Source organism: Vidua chalybeata, chromosome 2 (genome assembly GCF_026979565.1).
Source record: "Vidua chalybeata isolate OUT-0048 chromosome 2, bVidCha1 merged haplotype, whole genome shotgun sequence".
Taxonomy (NCBI): domain Eukaryota; kingdom Metazoa; phylum Chordata; class Aves; order Passeriformes; family Viduidae; genus Vidua; species Vidua chalybeata.
In genome coordinates, this window is record NC_071531.1 from 3,869,076 (window position 1) to 3,890,202 (window position 21,127).

Genomic DNA, 21,127 nt, shown 5'->3' on the forward strand with positions numbered 1-21,127 from the left:
GGGTGTGTCCTGACCTTCTTGCCCTCCATGTCTTGCTGTGCTGGTGACACTTTTCTATTAGTTTAAGGTAGAGACACACTGTCTAACATAAATGATAGATATTGGCACGTTATTGTAAACACAGTACACGTAGTTTTTAGTATAAAATGGTAACACCACCTCAAGGGGGTGGGAGTCTGTCACAGACTGACCTGCTGGACAGACCGCAGCTCCTTGGGAAAGCATGTTATAGATAAGAGAAAATAAACGACTTTGAGAAGCCGACCCTACGCATTCCGACTTCTTCTTTGGCTGCGTGGGCTGGGAAGCGAGGACTTCTGCATTCTCGGGGTCACCTCGACCACCAGACCCCCGAGACCTGGCCACGGGCAGCGTCAGAGCAGGGCTCTGGTGGCTTCACTGTGGTGGCTGCACAGCCCTGCTGCAAAGGGTTTCCCAGCACAGCTCTCTCGCAGCCGGGCTCAACCTGCGCCGTCAGTTTGCCTGCAGAGAGCAGCCACAGCCCTGCCCTGCCAGGAACTCTCCCGCTGCCGCTGGGGCTGAGCACTCGCTGCTCACAGGGCACTCCGTGGCACTGGCTGTGAAAATACATCGGCACCTCTAAGAGACAGCAAATGCAATCGGGGCAGTCTGCTCTTGTGCCTTACAATCTTTATTAGAAAATGCACAGATTCTTCAGTAATTTGAACAGTTCTGTCTTTCTTTGGTTATTTTCTGTGAAATTATAATGTATCATAATTACAACACGTATATTCATGTTTTTATATCATAGACTGTAATCTACAATATGTAATAAAAAGTCTCCTAGTTTTACTTATTCATTAAATTTTATTTTCATTTTTGTATTCTTAAATTATTCTTTTTCTTCTTCTCCTTGTTCTAACTACTCCTCTTCTTTGCTACTTTAACTACTCTTCCTCTATGTTTCTAAATTCTTATTCATATTCCTGTTACTCTCCTTCTATGTATTTTTAATTTCTTATTCTTATTACTCTTCTTCTATTTTTAAATTCTTATAACTATTCTTCTTATATGTATTTTTAAATTATTCTTGTTTTCTCTGTCTTCTTAAGTCTTCATCTTTGTGGTCTTCATCTGCTTTGTCATTGTCTTCAGCGTCTCTGTCTTTATCGTCTTCATCTTCTATGTCTTTGAGTGGTTTATGCTTGGAGTCAGTTCCAGGAGCCTCTGCTTTGTGCCGAAGAAATGGTTGCTGTACGTTCCAGGCCCAGGGCCAGGTGCATGTGGGGCCAGGGAAGTGGGGAGCTTTGGGCTCTTTGGGTGGGCATTTTCCAAGCCTCACTGCCCAGGTGTCCGTGGCTCTGCCTGGTTTGGTTTTGCTTGGCTTTGTTGGCCCATCCAAAAGCTTTTCCCTTCCCTGGCTTGGAAAAGCTGCAGCAGCAATCTTTCAGCCCCTTGAGATGAACCGAACATCTGCTGCTCTGACACCACAGGAGTGGGACCAGCAGGAGTGGGGCCATCTCATTCCAGACGCAAGTCTCGGGGAGCCGATGCGAGCAGAGAAAGCACAGCCAGAGATTCCAGCCGAGCTGCTTCCTCTGCTGTAGAGAGGAGGTCAATGCCAGAGAGACACCAGAGTTTTTTTCCTCATCTTCTTTGTATTCATTGTCTTCTTTTTCTTCTTCTTCATCTTCTTCCTTGTCTGTTTTACTCCTCAGTCTGTGGCCTCACCGGGGCTGGAACAGCCCCTGAAGTGCCCGCAGTGCCTGCCTGAAGCAGGAGGGACATTTCCTGGGGGCAGCCAGCCGCCTGTGGAGGGTCTGGGCTCCCAGCTGGGCAGACGAGAGGCTGGGGGGGCTGTGCAGGGCACGCACCTGACGCTGTTGAGGCAGGGACAGAAATGAAGAGACTCGGTTCAGAAGGCAAAGAATAATCTTTATTAACAAGTAGCGTTCCTTTTTTATAGCCAGGATCACTAAGGTGAAATATGGCTGGTCTCAAAGTGAAAACCTTTCACGCCATTGGTGCACTATGAATAACACACTGTGGTAGAACATATCTATAAACAATATGAACAGAAAGAGATAATTGTTTTTATTCCTTCTCCTAACTTTCCCAGCCTAGGCCTGGGAGAATTCTCTCTCTTTTCTCTCTAAATAAACTAAGAATATCTACAGGCACCCGGCTCTCTGTCCCTGCCTCTGGCTTCTTGAAGGGAAGAGAAGCCACATGTCCCACAAGGGCTTGGCATTTCAGGGGCATGAGCCAGGCATAGAGTGGCCGTGGGCCACACAGCTCTGGTTCCTGCTCTCAACCCAGGCCTCACGAAGGACAGGCACTGGGAGCCCATCTGCTGCAAAAACTCTCCATTTTTGCTCTTTGTCTTCCTCTGGGGGCAGCTCTAGGATGCTCACCTCATCCCACTCTTCCTCCTCTGGGACCAAGGGCTTAGTCCAGATGCCATGGCTGCTCTTGTCTTCACAGTTCTCCTGCACGAGCTCCTTATAGCTACCATCTTCTGAACTGGATTGTCCTGAGGGTCTGCTGCCATTCCCTCTCGACATGTCTTGGCCAATGCAGGCTTCCCTTTGGGAAAGGTCTTGGCCAATGTATTCTTCCCCGTTGGAATGTTCTGCACAGCTGATGGCATCTCCTCCTAACAGCCCTTGCTCAGTGTATTCTTCCCAGTCTGAGAGGCCTTGGGAGCTGCTGACTTCTGTCAGGGACAGCTCTTGCTCAGGGAAGTATTCTTCCCAGTCACAGCGTTCATGGTAACTTGTGACTTCTCCCTGGGACGGATCTTCCTCTATGCGCTCTTCCCAGTCAGAGAGTTCTTCCTGGGATGGCTCCTGCTCAGGGCACTCTTGCCCCTGGGACACTTCTTGGGAGTTGTCATTTCTCCATGGGACACCTCTGCCTGTTCCTTATTTTCCCACTGGGAAAGCTCTGGCTCGATGTCATCTTCCCACTCTGTGGCAAGCACATTTCTCTCTCTCTCAGGATTTTTTATTGCGGTGCACAGAGAGAAATGAAAGAGAAAACAATTTCTATTTCTGCTCCATGTTTTTCTCTTGTGGAATGTGATTGGAGAATTGTTTACCTGGAGTGAGCTCTTGGTTGGATCATGGTGGATTGTTTGGGCCTGAGAGCCAATCGGATCCACCTGTGTCTGGGCTCTGGAGAACAGGGTCACGAGTTGTGAGTTAGTTAGATATGATAGTTAGAGAAAGTAGCATGCAGTATTTAGTATCCTCTTTTATATAGCATATTAATGTATTATAACATAATTATAATAAAGAAATCATTCAGCCTTCTGAAATAGAGTTAGACATCATCATTCTTCCCATTGGGTTCGCCGACATCTACAACACCACTCTTTGTCCTCCCCAGTCAAGGTCCCCTCCTCGCTCTCTTGCACTGCCCACACGGATGCTGATGCTGCCCCCTCCTTCTGCTGCTCCCTGGGGGCCTGGGCACCCAGCTGGGCAAGCGAGGGGCTAGAGGAGCTGTGTGGGGCAGGCACTGGCCCTTGGCTGCATGGCTCCTGTGCTGGGCGCTCAACAGAAGCCTCACAAGGGGCAAGCTCCGGGATCCCCTGTCCCAAAGAAATTCTCACTGTGTGTCCTGTGACAGACACCTGGGACAGCTCTGGATCTCTCACCAGGAAAGGCTCCAGCTCATCCAAGAATTGCCACCATTTCATTTCCTCGCTGGAGTCCTCCTTCCTCTCCCCCACTGCCTGCACTGACCCCACTGCTGCCTCCTCCTGCTGCTCCCTGGGGGCCTGGGCACTCAGCTGGGCAGGCAAGGGGCTGGGGGTGCTGTGCGGGGAAAGCACTGAGCTCTCTTCCTTTTTGGATGTGACTACTGATTCTTTTACAGCCAACCCCTGTTGAAGGGCAGTCAGCTGCTGCTTCAGTGCCTGGTTCTCCTGCAGCACCTGGCTCAGGATCTCCCTGTTGATGTTCTGGCCCGTGGGACTCTGTGGGGCAGGAGAGGTGCAGGACAGGGCAGGTGCTGCCTCTGCTGCCACCGCTGTGCCCTCGGGGCTGGGAGAGCTGGGCTGTGTTTCTTCTACAGCCATTTGTTGTTGGAGGGCATACTCTTCCTCCAGCTTCTGCCTCAGTACGAAGAACACCATCAGTGCCAGGATCAGGGACACCTCCTCAGGGATGTTCTGATGCTGGCATGGCAAAGACTTGCTGCTGGTTGGGGTGTTGGAGGGGACACTGGTTGGGGTCTGTGTCCATGGTGATAGCAGCTCCTCACTGAAGAGAGAAGGAGCTGATGCCTTTACCTCCTCAGGAGTGAGAGGCTTGGGCAGATCTTCCTTCTCATCAGCTCCAGCCAGGGCAGCAGCTGCCGGCTCGGCCTCTGTGGGACTGCCTGGGACAGAGGAGGTGCTGGGCAGGGGAGGTGCTGCCTCTGCTGCCACTGCTGTGCCCTCAGAGCTGGGAGAGCTGGGCTGTGTATCTTCTACAGCCATCTGTTGTTGGAGGACATACTCTTCCTCCAGCTTCTCCATCAGTTTGTAGATGTCCATCAGTCCCTGGATCAGGATCTCCTCAGGGATGTTCTGATGCTGGCATGGTGAAGACTGGCTACTGGTCGGGGTGTCGGAGGGGACACTGGATGAGCTCTGTGTCCCTGGTGATAGCAGCTCCTCACTGAAGAGAGAAGGAGCTGATGCCTTTACCTCCTCAGGAGTGAGAGGCTTGGGTGGCTCTTCCTTTTCATCAGCTCCATCCGGGGCAGCAGCTGCCGGCTCGGCCTCTGTGGGACTCTGTGGGGCAGGGCAGGTGCTGCCTCTGCTGCCACTGCTGTGCCCTCAGGGCTGGGAGAGCTGGGTCCCACCCAGCAACAAGGCTGGTGCTCATTCAGTGGTTGAAAGGGTCTGTCCCAGATTTTAGAGCTGATATCCTTTCTCCATTGGGACAGCTCCTGACTGGTCACATGCTCCTCCCGCTGCAACAGCTTTTGGTCATTAATATCTGGCCATTGGGGAAGCTCTTGGGCTCTGGCGTCTGGTCCTTGCAACGGCTCTTTTTCATGGCTGTCTCTCACTTGGTACAATTCTGATTCTCTGCTATCTTTCCATTGAGATATGTGGGAGCAGACATCTTGTTCCCATGGTGAGAGTTCTGCATACCTCTTACCTTCCCTCTGGGAAAGCTTTTGGACATCGTCCCATTGAGAGATGTGGGAGTGCACATCTTCACATGGTACGAGGTCTTGGTACCTCTCACCTTCCCTCTGATCCAGCTCTTGCATACTGTCCCATTGGGAATCTTTTGAGACACTCACATCTCTCCGTAAGCACAACTCATGGGAACTCTCGTCTTGTTCCCATCCCAACTCCTGCTGCCCACTCCCATCTATTTCCCATTGGTGTATCTCTTGGGCTGTGACAAGTTCTTCCCATTCACACACCTCTTTGTCTATCTGACTGTCTTCTCCCCACGGGTACAGCTCCCAGACTCTGACAGTTTCTATCCTTTCATAGAGCTCTTCATGTGTCTCATTGCTGTACTGGGAAACATCTTGAACTCTCACACATACCTGGCATCGGTACAGCTCTCGGCTCCTCCTGGCTTCCCGATGGGAAATTTCTTCAACTGTCAGTACTTGCTGTCGGTCCCTCTCTCTCACTGTCACCTCTTCCCACTGGGAAAGCTCCTCGTCACTATCACCTTCCCTCTGGGAAAGTTTGCAGTCCATTTCAGCAAAGAGCCTCTCCTCCTCCTCAGTCTCTGTCAGTGGTAGAACTGACCTGCCCACTGGGGGCTTCCAGCCAGCTGGGTCAGGGGCTGGGGGACCGGGAGTTGGAGTTGGCTTTGTCCTTGTCGCTGTTGTCTGTCGCTATCGGCGTCTGGCGCAGACAGAGCCAGGGAGCTGCTTCCTCCTCAGAGAGCGGCTCTCCTGGGACTGGGCACCCCAGGGCTCTGCGCCCCTTGGACACCCTCAGCCCGGGCGGGGCTCCCTGATCTCACAGGGGTCTCTGGCCACCACCACGTCCCACATCACAGGGGGCCGTGACACCCTGTGCCCTTTGTGTCACAAAGGGCCACCCCCGGCACCCCAACAGCAGCGGGGCAGACAGGAACTGGCTCGGAGCAGCCCCCGGCCTGGTGGCCTTGTGGGCCCTGCTGTGCCCCGAGCCCTGGGAGCCTTTGGCCACGCTGGCACACGACAGCCCCGGCCCCGCACTGCAGAGCCCTGGCTTTGCCGGCCGCGCTGCCCAGCCCACGAGGAATTGGCCGCACGGACGTGCCGGGACTTGCGGGCAGCGGCTCCAGGAGCCGCGGGAGCCCGGGGAGCAGGGCTGTCCCTCAGGGCTCTGCCTGGGCACCGGGGCTCGTCCCCGCCTGTAGCAGCGACACCCAGGGGCACCGAGCGCGGCCTCAGCGCCTTTGCAGGGCACGGGAAGCTGAGCGGGGCAGGGGCAGCGCGCAAGGACGGGGCCATGCACGGGCACCGGGCCGAGCTGGAGAAGCGGCACCGCCAGAGCCTCGTGCGCTCCCGCAGGGCCGGGGCCCGGCTGCTGCCCCCGGCCCGGGGCAGGGCCCGAGGCAGCGACTCCTGCGGCTCTGCCCCGGCCTCTGCGGCGCCACGGGCACAGAGGCCGGGGCTCGCTCCCTGCTGCCAGCAGGGCGCTGCCGAGGAGTGCCGGGGAGTGACCTCAACTCCCGCTGGCTTTGCCCCAGCTGGGCATGAGAGCACGGAAAAGACTCGTGTTTGTCGGGAAAGTCTGGTGTTTTTCATCCCTCCCCTCACAACCTCCAGGTTTCAGGTGTTCCGGCGCTGCCGCCCGGTGGCCATCGCTGGTACCGCACCAGCCCCGCGCCCGGCCGGAAACCCCGCGGATCCCGGGAAATCGCCGCGGATCCCGGGAAAAATTTTGGGAATCCGCAACTCTGCGGAATCATCGGGGACCCGGGGCATGCCCCGCTCACATCAGAGCACAAGAAAGCGCAATTAAACAGAACTGTTCAAAGTTTGTCCCTAAGACTGCTCTAATGGCATAAAAAAATTTAAAAGTATGGGAAGAGAGGCACAAATGAGGACACACAACCCCATTCCTGCCTCCAGAGCTCTTTGCGCACCTCCCATGGGAAGGTTTGGAGGCTGCACCGGACTGGTCTCCCTGAAGAGCCAGGTCTGAGTGCCACAGGTACATGTCTGTACAGACAGGTGATGTCTCTAAGTACCAAAACATCCTGAAACACCAAGTTCCTGGTAGTCATAATGCTCTGGAATGGCAACTGGACCCTACAGGACAGGCAACTCCAGGGTCCTTCCATGGAGTAACTAATTCCATTGGGGTAATTAGTGTATCTTTTTTGTCCGATCAAGTAGACATCAGCAGTGCTGAGCTAACTTTGGACTCAATGATCTTAAAGGTCTCTTCCAACCTAATTTCTATGATTTTATGATGGGATATGTGAGGGCTCCTAAATACAGTCCATGCATTCTTTGTGGTCACCCGCACCTTCTCTGAAACAGGAAAGTTTTCCTGCTTGAGAAGCCTCGATGGTGCATCTAATCTAAATTCATTCCTGAGTCCTCGGGAAAGGCAACAGAGGTGGAAAATGCTCACAAAACACAGCTGTGAAGTTTATAGCTTCACTTTGGTCTTGGTAGAATATATAATCTAAATTTTGTCCCACTCCTTTAGTACCTGGAAACTGAGGAGTTTTCCTAATTCTTCCTCTTTGTTCTAAATTCCCCCAACTACCCCATGCAAGTTCTCCATTAATTGTCTTTGGTATTTCATCTTCTCAGTGATTTAATTAATGACAAAATTTGTATGCAAGAATTCAAAGACCTGATCCTGGTTTCTGCAAATATTCAGTCTCAGACTCTAAAAAATGATATTTCTGTTGTTTGCAGGAAGAAGAAGAAGATAATCTGCTCTTGTTAGGACATGACCTCCAGGATTTGTCTTCAGATACAAAGAAATATTTTAGACACCAATTCTGCTGCCCACTTCTTTGCCTTTCTTTAATTTTTTAACCTTTATCAATATATTCTGTCCTGATATTTCCAACCAACCTTATGATGCTTCTTTTACTGTCTCGCTCTTGATTTATCATTCCATATTAGAGAGAAATAATTTTTCAATGCAAGTTCATGGTGACCCCCACTTAATCTTTGCCTGCATTCTGCATTATCACTTGAAAACATCAAACTAAATCGAACAAAGATGTTTTAGAGCTCTGAAATCCCTTCTTGTCACTGCTTCAATAGAATGGAAGCACTCAGTCATCTTAAATGGGGTTGTGCTGAGTTACATCATTCTTAAATAATTATTCTTGTATTTGAGAAATACAAGAGATGTTTTAGTGTGAGAAAGGAGTCAATCAGGAAAGAATGACTTTCAAAAGCTTTTCTGAAGTGGGTGGGTGGTTGGAAAGAAAGGAAAATAATCAAATGTAATCAAAATAATAAAAAATAATCAAACTTTTAGGTGTGCATATCCCTTGAAGGCATCCTTGCCCAATCCATATCTCCAAACCTTCAATTCCTGACTTCAGCCTCAGTGGAGAATTTCCACTCCTCATCTTTCAGGTACATTATCAATCTCTCCTGTACATTATTGATTTAATTTACAAAGACAGGGCTAAAATGATGACTGATGATCCAACACTCTTGAAAATATTTCTTCTACTAATGAAAACATCACAAAATTTTTGCCTCAGTAACTATAGCATGAAGCTGTAAAAGGGAAAAGCAGCAATTGCTAAATTTAGTGTCTTTACCAGAAAACAAACAAACAAAAAGGACAACAAATGAAAATAAATCTTCCTGTGGAAGATTAAACAAACCACGATAAAAAAATTCCATCAGGCAGTTTCAATTTATGAATTGCATTTTACAGCACAAACTTGGTGGGGAATGAGCAGCGACGGGGACTGCTGAGATTGTTCCTTACCTGACTTGTTCTTGCACTCGATGTCGTAGCCGGTGATGGGGCTGTTGCCATCGAAGCCCATGGTCCACCTGAGGGCGATGCTCCGAGCTCTCACCTCCCGGATCTCTATCTCAGGAGGGTCAGGGGGTTCTGGGCAAACACACACACAGAGCTCTGCTCAGAACACACCCCATCCTCCTAACAGGGGCACAGCAAACAGCGTGGCACTGGCTCAGCCTTCCTGGCATTTCTCTGGGCGCTCATGGGGACCTGTGGTAAGTACATTTCTCTCTCTCTCAAGATTTTTTATTGCGGTGCACAGAGAGAAATGAAAGAGAAAACAATTTCTATTTCTGCTCCTTGTTTTTCTCTTGTGGAATGTGTTTGGAGAATTGTTTACCCAGAGTGAGCGCTTGGTTGGACCATGGTGGATTGTTTGGGCCTGATGGCCAATTGGATCCACCTGTGTCTGGACTCTGGAGAGCAGGGTCACGAGTTGTGAGTTAGTGAGATATGAGAGTTAGAGAAAGTAGCATGTAGTATTTAGTATCCTCTTTTATATAGCATATTAATGTATTGTAACATAATTATAATAAAGAAATCATTCAGCCTTCTGAAATGGAGTTAGACATCATCATTCTTCCCATTGGGTTTGCCGACATCTACAACAGGGACCCTGATCCTGTTAATCACCTGCTGGAAGTATCAGCACTTTTCAGCTCGGTGTCACTGGTGTAATCGTGAATACTGGCTCCTCTTTAACCTTCTCGGCTGCATTTCCTTAAAATCACTCCAGCTTGGACTTTCATCCCAGGAAAGATGCTTTACCTCGAGCAGCACATTTCCCTGATCACTGATACTACTATCTGATACTGCTATCAGTGATTTTACTCAAAAAGTGATTGTAGAAATTTGAGTACTAAACTCAAAAGTGCTAAATTTGGTGGAGAGAGAGAATAAAATTTCTTTCTCTTTGAGTGTGTTTAAAAGATTAATAACAGAATAATTTGATGAAATCACTCTAAAAGCTTTTTCTGCCTCTAAAGTTAATGCTATAAATAACCAGCACCTAGACCCATTCTAATGTCCATTTAAATTGTCATGGCAGCTTAGATGAGCAGTGGTGGAACTGGGAACCTGTCCCTGACCTTCACCTGAATTTTTCAACAGGGCTGCCTTAGGCATCGTCTGGAATCTGCTGCTACTTGGGATCAAGAGCAGGGAGAGAGAAACCTGCAAGTTGTAGGCATTTGTTGTGTGCAGGCTCAGAGAGGCACAGGAGGAGCCAGCACCACATGGAGCAGTGGCCAGTGGCTGAGTCCTGCCTGTGCCTGCATCTCAAATATTGTCACCTCTCCGGGATTTGCCGTTTGTGCCCTGTGGCTGAGGAACCCCAGCCCCAGGCAACATAAATTCCTAGAATTTGGATCGTTCAAACTGCTCACAATTTATTTTGATTGATTAAATTTGAAATATTTTGCTTTAAGTTCCACAGTAGGTTTAACATTTCTCTAGAGATTAAGTGAGATCACTTTTGCTTTATTTCAGACCTGGGTTTGAAGCACATTTGAGGAAGAGCAACCTATTCTTCCTCAGTCCTCCATATCCACAGTCCTCAGTAGTTTTAAGTATCTTTGGCAATTGTCAACTACTGTATTTAAGAAAAAAATTCTAATTAATTTGTAAAGATCTCGAAGGACTCAAGCTTATCTTTTATTTTTATATAATCTTGTGATGCTGGAAAATGAAAGACTGAGAACCTTAATGCAGCTCCTCATTTCTTCGACAATGAGGACCACATTTAATTAGGAATCAGAACCTCCCTCCCATCAGCAGATTTCTACACTTCCTGTCCTACAATAGCTGTGGGTTTTTTTTCCTTGTGTTGTCCTCTCCCTACCTTGCACAGTGAGCTGAATTATTCCACGATCCTCCCCATAAGAATTGATGGCGTGGCAGGAGAAGAAGCCAGAATCTTCACGCACAGTTGGCAGAATCTATAGGAGGTTGGAAGAGAGGTGATGGATTGAACAGCACGCAGAGAAAATAAACCAACAGCTTGTCTGTGTGGCGCAAGAAAAATCGCGCAGACTGTTCTCCTTGACAGCAATAAATAGATATTGCAGGTTACACACATACAATTGCATAGGAAAGCTTCCAAAATACTGAGATTATCAAAGCCAGCAGCACCTGGGCTGAAGACACAGGCTACCAGCTCGACATGTGTAGTCAGGAGCTGGAGCTCCACCTATTCCTGCAGCTTCTCCTTAGGAGCCTTGTTTCCAGTTCCTCACAAGTTTGCCAAGTATTTAAGTGTTGGCTGAAATTTGCCATACAAAATGGTGCCTCCTGCTGCCTCCAAATTTTTCCGGCTATTTCTGAAAATAACTCAAGTGGCTGAAGTCTGCATGGAGGAAATAAAGGTTCAAAAACTGGTGGTGAACCCTGTAGCGTTTAGCATGGTGCCTCATAATAAAGTTTTGTGTGGTCTTTCTTTTCAATTTGTTGTTTAGCAGCAAGGAAAATTATATATAATATTTACAAACATGATCATAATGATATTTTTCTACAGGACCACTGCTTCATTCAAGGTACAAGAAAGAAAGAATTTTTTTTAAATGAGCAGATATTTGAAATACCATTTCCTTCTCATTGTTCAGTGTGCTGCTCCACAATTTATTTACTGCTCACTGTTCAAACTGTGCCCTGAATACAGACATTCATTTTCTCACAGCATTTTCCTCTGAATTCACCCATTGCAGAAACACGAGTGAATTTATTTTCATCAGCCCTGACACCATGAAGAGCATTGCCACCATTTCATGTAGGGAATTAAGGAAGCAGATGTATGATAACGTTTGTGGCTGCTTGACAAGTTGCCACATATTAGCTGAGCCATGGAAACTCCACGTGCTCTTTATTCCTCAGCAAAACCCAGGTGATGTGAGCACAACTCCCAGTCACCACTGGTTAAGATAAATGAATTAATTTCCCACTTGCTGCAAGGAAATTGGAGAGTTATCATCTGAGATGTGGCAACGTGTCAAGCTGTGTTCACTTGCACGTGTGGCTGAGCTTGGAGACAGGGAAACAAAAATTTCCAGAGCCCAATTTGAGACACGTAGGGCCTTCCTTCCCCTCCCTCAGCATCCTGAGCAATAAATAGCCTTTCATGTGTTCATAACAGCTTCCACTGAGTTCAGCTGCAGCCAGGAGGGCTTAGTACTTCTGCAAATCAGACCCCAAGGGCTCAAGGCGAGTGCCCAGAAAACAAAGAACACACAATTATTGGCCACCTGTGAAAAGTTTGGTCTCAAAGATCAGCTTTGCACCACACAGTGCCGTACATTACTCAACCCTAATTCAGCCCCAGAGAAAATCCAAGTCCTGTCTCACTGAGGCAGGGGTCCTGCAGAAAAAATAAAAGCTGAGTACACAACTAAAGATTACATCATCATGCAAAAGCACTGAGATCAAAGCTTCAGAGACAGCCTTTATCTGCCGTTGTCTGCTTTTTTGGGTTGTTTCATCTCTCAGAAGTGAAAGGTTTTGTATGTAACACACATGGATGTAGAACACCATTGCTGTACACAACTACTTCAGGAAACTCTCCGAGCAGGACTCCAGCCTTCCAAATAGAAATATTGTTGTGTATCCAGGGGTTATGTTATTAAAATCAACAAGAAGAATGATGGCAGAGAGGTCTAGGGGTCAATACTATAACTAAATATTATTTGTATCACAAATATACTAATAGGAATAAAGTCACATATAGAATTTTTTCTTCCTCATAGAAATCAATGACAAGAGGTCCCTCACAGAGAGCAAATCCAGAATTTTACTGGATATCATCCAACACAGTTTTTGGCTGGTAAAGAAAGAAATATTTCCTAAGAGTTACGCTAAAATTTAGACAATAACCAGACAGATAGAGAATTGGTTCCTTGGGCCTGATAAATACACTTTTTATATGTGACTGAAAATGGATAATGAAGATTTTGGAGTGAGAAAAAAGAAGAAATATTCTTTTAGATTTCATAAAAGCACACATAAAACACCACTTTGAATACTGACTTTATAAAGTGATCTCACAAGCCCCACCAAGTGAAAGGGAAGGAGAAGAGCACTTTAAAAAAGGCAGCATTTTTTCTCAAACTAGTTTAATGATTTTGCTAAGTGTGACACACATCAGAACTTGGGGCCAGATATTTGCCAGAGTTTATCAGCAGTTTGGTCAAACTGATCTGAGGAAAGACAGGTATGAGCCACGTTGAGACAGAAAGGATGGAGGGTTGAGCCTGGCTCACTCTCTTGCTGCCTCTGCAGTGTGGGAAGAGGGAATTTTCCATTAGGGACGGATTGCAGAAGTTTCCTCTCCCTCCTCTGTCTGCCAGCTCTCCACACTCCACACGGAGCGAGTGCTGGGGCTCCGGTCTGTCAGGCTGGCCCTGCACCTGGATCAAAACCAAACCAAGCCCACCTTGACATAGCTGGATGATTTGGGGGCCAATTTGTTTCCTTACCTGCAGGGTAGAAATCACTTCATCCCCAACTTCCTTGGTGGAAACCAGGTAACGGGACATTTCGGGGTTAATGATCCGGTCTTCCTTCTCCCAGCGGACTATGATGGGTTTCTCTCCATGTGCCGTGCAGCTCATCTCCTTCTTTTGGCCTTGAGTTGCCAGGGTGGTGTTTGGGTAGGAGGTTATCATAGCTGGAACTAGAAACAGACAAAACACAACTAAACAAGGTTGTTCCTCAGTGAGCTGAAGGGTCTGATGATACAAGGTTGGCTTTTCAATCTGTGTCTCACCGAGCTTGTCCATATTTAACCAGATCGAAATAAATGTGAAAAAGTATTTTATTTTCATTCCTGTGTTAAGAGAACTGATGGGCCTCAAAGGGAACTTAGCAGAAAGGAGTTGGAAGTGGACAATAGAGGGTGTGAATCCAAAGGAAGCCTGTCTTCATTTATTTTGCTGCTCACAGGGCAACTTAATTCAACATTCAATATTCAACATAATTCAATATTCAATATTCACAGCACATAAAGGGACTTTAACTAATAAACGTTCAGATATGTGGACAATAAAGAACTGATAAAAATGTCTGCCTCCTTCTGATGAGCTGCTGTTCTACCTGCTGACTGTTGCATGTTTTACCAGTGTGTGTGACAGTAATGATCTATCAAAATGAGGGCTCAATTAAGCCAGGAGCTGCACAAAATTAAAAGAAAGGCTCTGCACCAAGGAGCTTACAGACTATGGATGTGTTGAGTGCATAGCTGAACTATGCTGAACTGAAAGTATAATTAAACTGACAACAAACCTAGCTAGATTTGAGTTTTTATTGTACTCAGAAGGTTTTTGCATAACAGTTTGGACATACCTGTCAACTTCATTAGCCACTCTTTAAAAAAGGGCTTAAATTTTAATGTTGAAAAAAGTACTCTCTTCTTAGCAAGAATAGTCTTAAACCTGAAGTATTTTCATGTTTTGGAATAAAAATTTCCTGCAAACAGGAAGAAAAAAAATCCTTGGGATGTTTAATTGCAAATTCCAAACATGGCATCTTTGAAACAGGATGATCTCTTTGGTGTCCTTTGCTGTCCTTCCCTCCCCACATGGTTTGTCCAGCAATGAATGGCACCTGGATTTCTGTCTCTAGAAAGAATCAAAGCCTACAAATCTTTCAGTTCAGGCCCAGGAGAAGCTGGAAAACCCTGGACAGCACCCAGAGCTGTTCTTTCTGAATGAATCTGTCCACTCTTCTAGAGCACATGAGGCATCAGCAATGAACCCCCTCCCTAAGCTCTTGCCCTCCAGGGCTGCCTCCTGCAGTAGCCCCAGTCCCTTGTTTTTATGCATGAATGGTTGCCTCTTCTTATCAGAACAAATCGCTCCTTCCATTTCAGCTTCTCTGGGTCCCTGTTTTAATCAGATGACACTGGCAGAGGATCTGATTTGGGGCCTTCCCAGGCTTTCCCCTTGCATAGGTTGTGTTTGTTGCCACACAGCAGAATAAAAACCCTCATTTAAATGAATTACTTTAATTGCCAGCCCGTAATGTTAATGCTTGGTGGCATGACCTTTTCACATGCCAGAGCTGTTAATGCTTGGAGATGACAATATGTCAGGATGCAGCCCTTTCTGTTCAAAGGCTTCCTGACCCAAACCAAACTAACCTGGAGATTAACAGGGCCTGTGGAGCTGTGGGTTTGAGTTACCAGTGGGATCTAATTCCAGGAGGAACTCTGAGAAAGGTCTTGGGTGAGGCAGGAGGTTCCACATTGCAGTAGTGATGAAGAACATCTTATTTAACTGTTTGGGTATCAGGTACTCATCAATTTTGTCCCAAGAGGAGCATTTGAAGAGAAGAAATTATGCATAATCAAAATAGAAGATTAGGATGAGTCTGCTTCCATATTCCAGAGAATGGAAATAGCCTCAGTTTCATCTGATGTGTGCCCATGTACCCACAAGGAGGTTACTTTCAGAAAGTTGGGTTTTTTTTGTGGCCATCTGCTTGTTCCTCCAAACCCAGAACAACCAGGGCTATGCAAGATCACAGAATCATTTAGATTGGAAATGATCTCCAAGACCATGGAGGCCAAGCTGTGCCCAATCCCCACTGTGTCCCCAGCCCAGAGCACTGAGTGCCACCTCCAGGCCTTCCTTGGACACCTCCGGGGATGGGGACTCCCAACCTCCCTGGGCAACCCCTTCCAATGTCTGAAAACCCTTTCTGTGAAGAAATTCTTCCTGAAATAGTCCCATACATCCTTTTATTCATTTTGTTCAGTAGGAGACCCAATTCAAAAGAGTGCCAGGCTGATAAGGAGTCCCCATTACCATAATTAACTTGTGCCACCTCCTTTCTTCCTTCCACAATGTCCCCAGCCTCCCACATGTCCCTTCCTCTGCACATCTCTCTCCCTTCATCACAACAGGCTTCAGTCCCCTTCACCTGTCCTTCTTTCTTCCTGCTTTGGCCTCCTCGGGTTCTCACATGTCCCCTAATCCCTATACTTTTTATATTTTCCTCCTCCAGCCTCATTTCCTGTCCCTAATTAAATCAGCCAACCCCCCAAGCCACCTAAAGGGTTTTCCCTACAGCTGCAGTCTTCCTTCCGTTCAATATCTCCTCCTTGGAGTTTCCCTGGTGATGGTGAAAATGTTCTGAGCCCACACAGGAGATGAGGGGTGAGGGATTTTTACCTCCCCACGAGGTACCAGAGCTCCTGTGCAGGTGAACCCTGCCCTGGCAGGTCCATCCTCCTCCCACTCGACGAGCAGGAGCACACAGAAAATGTGACTTCTGGACTTGTATTGAAATCCCACAGCCATCCAGGAGCCTGTCCCAGACACTCCTGCCTCACTTTCAGGTCCTGTGCTGGGTGACAGTGCCAAACCAATCCCCATGACTCCCTAGCCTGCTTTTAAAAACCAGAGGCTACCTTGCAAAGCTCGTTTTCCCCCCGCAACAAACTTTCTTAATAAGAGCAGCATAAAAACATGTAAAGAAAGATGACTTTATTCCTCAGATACAGCTTTATCCCTGCTTATCCTTCCCTTCTCCTCACATAATCTTCCACGTGGATTCCTTATTGCCATAGCAATGCCTCAAAGCTAAATATTTCCCCTTCCTCCAAAGCTGATTTTTTCCTCTTCACAATTTATCTCCAATGATCCTAAACCATAAGCTCTTCTTTTTATCTTCGTCTATGTCAAAAGATTTCTGGTAACAAAGCCACATTCCCAAGGATATTTTAGGCAACATATTTCTTCATCCTCCAACTATCTTTAATCAAATTACTGATGCAAATAACTGAGATAAATATGCTGGTTCTTTACTGACAAAATAATCTAGAAAACTGTAAATAAGCAAGCTAAATCTGCACTACATATGCATGAGATAGTCTCTTAGGATGTCTTAAAAATAAGTGAAGGCATTTAGAAATGTATCAAGATTATTCAGATGCCATATATTAAGTGTGGCTGTGCCTTTTATCTCTTAAAATGTGTGTTATATAATTATATTTATATTTATACATTTATATAAGAGAATTTTGGGAGGGAAGGGCATGTTGCTGTGCAGGTTCAAGGAGTGGGTATTCCCATGTTCCACAGTTTTGGAGTAGTTTCACCACAGAACAAATTAATGCAGCTCTGGGTTTCTCCATGTCTTTGTCTGAAGCTGTGGGGTGCTGGGCACAGTTAGAGATCTATTGGTCAAAACTGGACAAAGTAGAAGCTACAATTTATAAATCATGGCAATTTCCATTTTCAAAGTATTCATATCTCTGCCAGCAGCATTAATCCAGGAGTTTTCTCTATCTAGAGTTGGGCTTTCTTTTGGAAAGATGATCTATTTGCTGCTTTTCACAGGTGAACCCATTGTTTTTCTCTTTCTTCATAGCAAACCAGCAAAACATAATTTTAAAATATTTTAATTTTTTATTCAATTTTTTATTATTTGTACTATTTTTATTATTTTAAATTATTATATTAAACCATTATTTATTATAGCACTAAATATTATTGCAATACTAATGCATGCCAAAATATTAGATTGTACAATGATATTAATTAGTAATTATATTTCTTGTTGATATAATGATTGCTTTATAGTATTACCTACTTCATTAAAATCAAAGTGCAAAATTCAGTAATCAGGGTTATCCTTAAGAATTGTGAGAGTAGCTCAGACAAAACAAGAACTTTTTGTTCTACTCTTGAAGAAAACTGAATCTGGGACTTTCTTAAGATTCGGTAAAAATTACTTAATCTGACTTATTTTTTCTCTGCTATTGCTGAGTGTTTCATCAGGAACTGAGTACAAATTAAAATGAAAATATTTAATTACTTTGATAAAGACCAATCTCATTATCCATATTAACAAGACTGTAGGAAGTTGAGTAAAGCTTGTCAAGGATATCAGAAACTTTTGATTCCTTTTAGAATAAATCTCTACGAATTAATAGAAAACAAATATTCACATCAGTTTTAAAAATTATGTAGAGAGCTGGGGTGGAGGGAGGTAGGGAGGTATTTTTTCTCTCTTTCAGCTCATAGATGGGAATAACCACATTGGAAAAAGCAAATTAGAAATCTCCCTGTCTTTCAGTTTATTAAACACTAAATACCCATGTATCATTCAAAAATGATTGTAAGACTGACTAAAGTTCTCAGTATTTTTAAGAATTATGGTCCTTTCTAACCCAAAACCATTCTGGGATTTTGCTGGTCTGAAGACCTCTGCCCTGGCAGAGTGTTCTCATATTTTGGCTCCATCACTGGATGTAATATTCACATTCTCTGGACAGAGAGACATAATTCTGTCCCTCAGGAGAAGCACAGAGAGAAGAGAAAACAATCTTTATCTCTGCTCCTTTGCTTTCCCCATGTGGAATGTGGTGTGGAGATTGTTCACCTGCAGTGATTGCTGGGTTGGATTCTGGTGAAGGTTGTTTGGGCTCAGTGATCAATAGATCCAGCTGTGGCTCGGGCTCTCAGCAGAGTCACGAGTTTGAGTGAGTTAGAGAGGTAAGTAAGAAGTAAGTGTGTAGAATGGGATAGTCTCTCTTTAAATAGTATATTAATGTAATACAGTATAGTTTTAATAAAGCTGTCCTTCAGCCTCCTGATCTGGAGCCAGACATCAGCATTTCTTCCCCGTTGGGGTTCTCCACATTTTTAATACAACTGGATTATGCTGGACCTGGCCAGTTTGGAGAAATATCTGTAACCGTGAGAGGTTCATCTTGCAAACATTGAGAAAATGTCGGAAAAATGAATTGAAATTTGAGCTTAACATTTAAGCCAAATTCAACTGTCCTTTCATTCTGGTCAGTCACAGTGAGAACACTCTTCTGTCCATGAAAAATAGGATTTTCCTACCTCAAAAATTCCCTTTTTCTCCATCCCCTTTTGCTCAGGCAGTGAAATTCCATGCAAATGCATTACTTATATTTAAGGGAGCCTAGCTGTCACACTTCTATTTCTTGATATATATATTTGTTAATTTATTTTCAAATTTAGCAGACTTTCAGGAGTTAGCTTTGCTAAAATTTCTAACTTCAGTTTTCCCTTTCTGATAAGAGACATTTGGGTTTACTTAAATAACATCTCTCTGGAATTCACATGGTGAAAAAAAGAGAATTTAAAATCAATAGGATTTCCCAAACACTTCAATTTAAATTCATAGCTCCTTGGTAAAAGTCAAGCCTGTTTAGCAGGAGAAAATCATGCTCTTAATCCTCATCCTCCAGAGATGTCCAAGATTAGGAAACAAATTCCATGTCTCAGAGGGTCAAAGAAATATGTAAACACACAAAAAAAAATTCCCATTTTTATGTATACAAGCTCTTATAGGTAATAATAATGGGAATATAATTAATGACATCTTTCTACCAATATTCACTAATTTTTAAAATTAACTTTACATTTTGGACCTACTTGTGTTTGTTTGTTGTGAAAACCTCCTCAGAGACATGTTCTGTTAGGTTAAATATGTAAAAAATTCGATTTCAATTATTTAATCATTTCATGAAGGTGAGTTTAGAATAGAATATTTTATTGCTTGGAATCAGTAAAGAATTTGCTGTCCAAGCAATGCAACAATAGATATAAACCATTCTGGGTGAATTGTGCCAGTATTAATGTGGCATGAATTTCAAATTTAAAAAGCCAATGTTTTGAAATTAATTGCCATTGATGTTTCAGATTAGAAAAAATAATTTCAAACATGTAAACCTGAGAAATTTGAGGAGAGAAGTAAAGATTTGGTGAATTCATATGACAGACTGAATTATTCACTCAGCTTTAGTTTCAGGAATCTGTAGTGTATAGGAAATAAATTCGAAAAATTTATTAATAAATATATTCCTGAAAATATCTTTAATATAAAACTGAACAAAGCAAATTACCTTCTACCCCTAACCTGCCCTAAAAGTAAGACCAGTAGCTTTTTAATACATTTTTGTATGAATGAATTGCTGGACAAAAGGCAAGAGATTCATTAGATTCTATTATCAAAATAATTTTCGGAGAGAAAAGTATAAAAACCAGCACTGCTGTATAAAAATTCATTTCTTTTTTGATCATTTAAAAATAAATATATTTTAAATAAATATATTTAAATTTTAAATAAATATATTTAAAATAAATAAATACTGAGTGGAAATGAATATGGGTCCTGTACATCCTAAAATACCATTTCAGCCAGCTATTCCCCTGGTGTAAATGGTATAAAGGAAGTTACTTTGATTATAAATATTGTTCCAACAAGCTCTAACGGGCCTTGTTTGATGCTGAGCTGGAATAAAATGACAACGATGTCTTGAGTCCTTGGCAGCTCCACCAGTGCCTCCTGATCTGATTGAATGTGTCAGGGCAAAGGCTGTGAACATTTGGGGTTCGTATCTCATTCACTCAGAAGTGGTTTCAGGTCACATTAGAGGAAGAGAAGTTGATTTATTTTGCATGACAACTATGAATTTTAACCAAAAGACGCTTTAATAAAATAAAAAAGGGCTTTTCTCTCAAATCATAAAGGCAATTCTTTCCTCTTCCTGAGCTCTTTTCTTGAATTAGTTCTGTGTTTGTACAGTGTAGACTGATGGCTTCAGATGATGCACAGCTGCTGCTATTTCTTGGGCTTTCCTTTGACTTTGACATGGTTCTGAAATGAATGTGACTTCCTCTTGCATTGCTATGCAGCTTCAATTCCCATTTTGTCCAACTGCACTTCCCAGTAACCAGTGGGAAGGGAATGGGGGATGATAAGCTGACAGCTTTGTCCCCTGCAGTCAGTGTAGTGAAAGCCTGTGGAAATTAGTTACAAACTGTGGGAACTCACATGAGGCACTGGGAAATCAGTCTCATCAAAGCTTGGCTAATTGTCAAAACAAAAATTAGTCATCAAAAAACCATTATATTACCATGTCTGTAATTGTGATTTATGAAGACACAAAGATCATCTTCCCATGGAAGAAATTTATGGACAATATTAGTTTTACCATCATTGTCATTGTTGGGAAGCCTAAAAATTAGCACCAGAAACATGTCTCCATTAATTACAAATTCCTTGGGCCACTTTCCATTCCAAATCAATTATGATCTTTAATCAGCCTGCTATAAAAGCCAGGCTGGAAAGAGCAGGAATGTTAAATAGTTAAAACTAGCAACACATAATTTTAGATAACTTCTCCAATGCTTTGATCTTAAATTGAATTCAGTCTGCCATCAAGATGGC

General features: G+C 44.5%; 1 protein-coding gene across 1 annotated transcript in view; it reads right to left on the reverse strand.

The window, feature by feature from the left end:
• DSCAM (DS cell adhesion molecule) overlaps positions 1-21,127 on the reverse strand; it is a 446,344-nt gene that overhangs the window by 99,959 nt on the left and 325,258 nt on the right. The window contains exons 12-14 of the mRNA XM_053936664.1: positions 13,396-13,592; positions 10,773-10,869; positions 8,894-9,022 (exon numbers count right to left, since the gene is read on the reverse strand). Coding sequence (XP_053792639.1) covers positions 8,894-9,022; positions 10,773-10,869; positions 13,396-13,592 — 423 coding nt within the window. The remainder of the gene's footprint in view (positions 1-8,893; positions 9,023-10,772; positions 10,870-13,395; positions 13,593-21,127) is intronic.